This window comes from Orycteropus afer, unplaced genomic scaffold, assembly GCF_000298275.1.
Source record: "Orycteropus afer afer isolate SDZICR_OR568_19922 unplaced genomic scaffold, OryAfe1.0 scaffold00046, whole genome shotgun sequence".
Classification (NCBI taxonomy): Eukaryota; Metazoa; Chordata; class Mammalia; order Tubulidentata; family Orycteropodidae; genus Orycteropus; species Orycteropus afer.
Window position 1 is genome coordinate 977,305 of NW_006921633.1, and position 1,270 is coordinate 978,574.

The following is a 1,270-nucleotide window of genomic DNA, read 5'->3' on the forward strand; positions in this document are numbered from 1 at the left end:
ATGTTGTAAGAAGGGACCATTCCCTGGAGAAGGATGTCATGCTTGGTAGGGTGGAGGGTTGACGAAAGAGGGGGAGGCCTTCAAGGAGATGGATTGATACAGTGGCTGCGAAGATGGGCTCAAGTATAGCAGGGATTGTGGGGCTGGCGCGGGATCGGGTAGTGTTTCGTTCTGCTGTGCATGGGGTCGCTATGAGTTGGAAAGACTCGACGGCACTTAACAACAATAACAACATAGAATTTGATGTTTGAAAAAGCAGTTTTCCTCTTTTGCATTTTGACTTTGCTCTTTTGCCACAGTTAGCATCAAACTTAACAGTCACTGGCTTCTCGTTCTTAAAGTATAAAAGAGATGGTTCCTTTTTCACGCTAACTTTGCCATATTTTACCTTTTTCCATGGCATATTTTTTAAAAAATTCTATGAAACCCAGTTTTTTAAATGAAAAAATTAGGGGATAATAATACATAGCTGATCATTAAAGCAAATAAGCATTTCATTTTAAAGCCTTTTTGTTTTGTTTCTACTTTGGAAGCCCAAAGCATTACTTTAAATATTTACTATTAATTTTCCAATATTGGCTCTATGTTTTAAATAACAGCATTTTGTATCTTTCCTCAGAAGTTAATCCTTTAATTCCTGTATGTTTTCCCTCCCTTTCATAACTTTTTTCTAACACATACATACTTTATAGCCTGCCTTAGGAATTCTGTTTCTAGATTTGCTGCTTATCACTTTGCTTTATATTTTTACAGAGATATGACAGAAGTGGTTCATATCAAAGATCGAAAAGAAGTCATTCATGAAATGAAATTTTCTCCAGATGGGTCTTACCTCGCAGTGGGATCCAACGATGGCCCTGTAGATGTCTATGCTGTTGCGCAGCGGTATAAGAAAATTGGAGAATGCAACAAATCCCTTAGTTTCATTACTCACATTGACTGGTCTTTGGATAGCAAATACTTGCAAACTAATGATGGTGCAGGAGAACGACTCTTCTACAAGATGCCATGTAAGTCATGTAAGGCAGAAGATGTTTGTGAAAGCAGTTTTCAACAAAAACACATAAAATATTAAAAGCAACAACAACAGCATCTTTGAAACACACAAAGAAAATAGAATGTTATTATGACTTCAGGACAAGGAGTGTTTTCTGAAATGTTGTTGTTGTTATTGTTGTTGTTAAGTGCCGTCGAGTCGTTTCCGACTCATAGCGACCCCATGCACAGCAGAACGAAACACTGCCCGATCCCGCACCAGCCCCACAATCCC

At 38.4% G+C, this 1,270-nt stretch overlaps 1 protein-coding gene across 1 annotated transcript in view; it reads left to right on the plus strand.

The window, feature by feature from the left end:
* EML6 (EMAP like 6) overlaps window positions 1-1,270 on the plus strand; it is a 486,366-nt gene that overhangs the window by 275,393 nt on the left and 209,703 nt on the right. Inside the window, exon 9 of the mRNA XM_007937992.2 lies at window positions 754-1,010. Within this exon, the coding sequence (XP_007936183.1) occupies window positions 754-1,010 (257 nt within the window). The remainder of the gene's footprint in view (window positions 1-753; window positions 1,011-1,270) is intronic.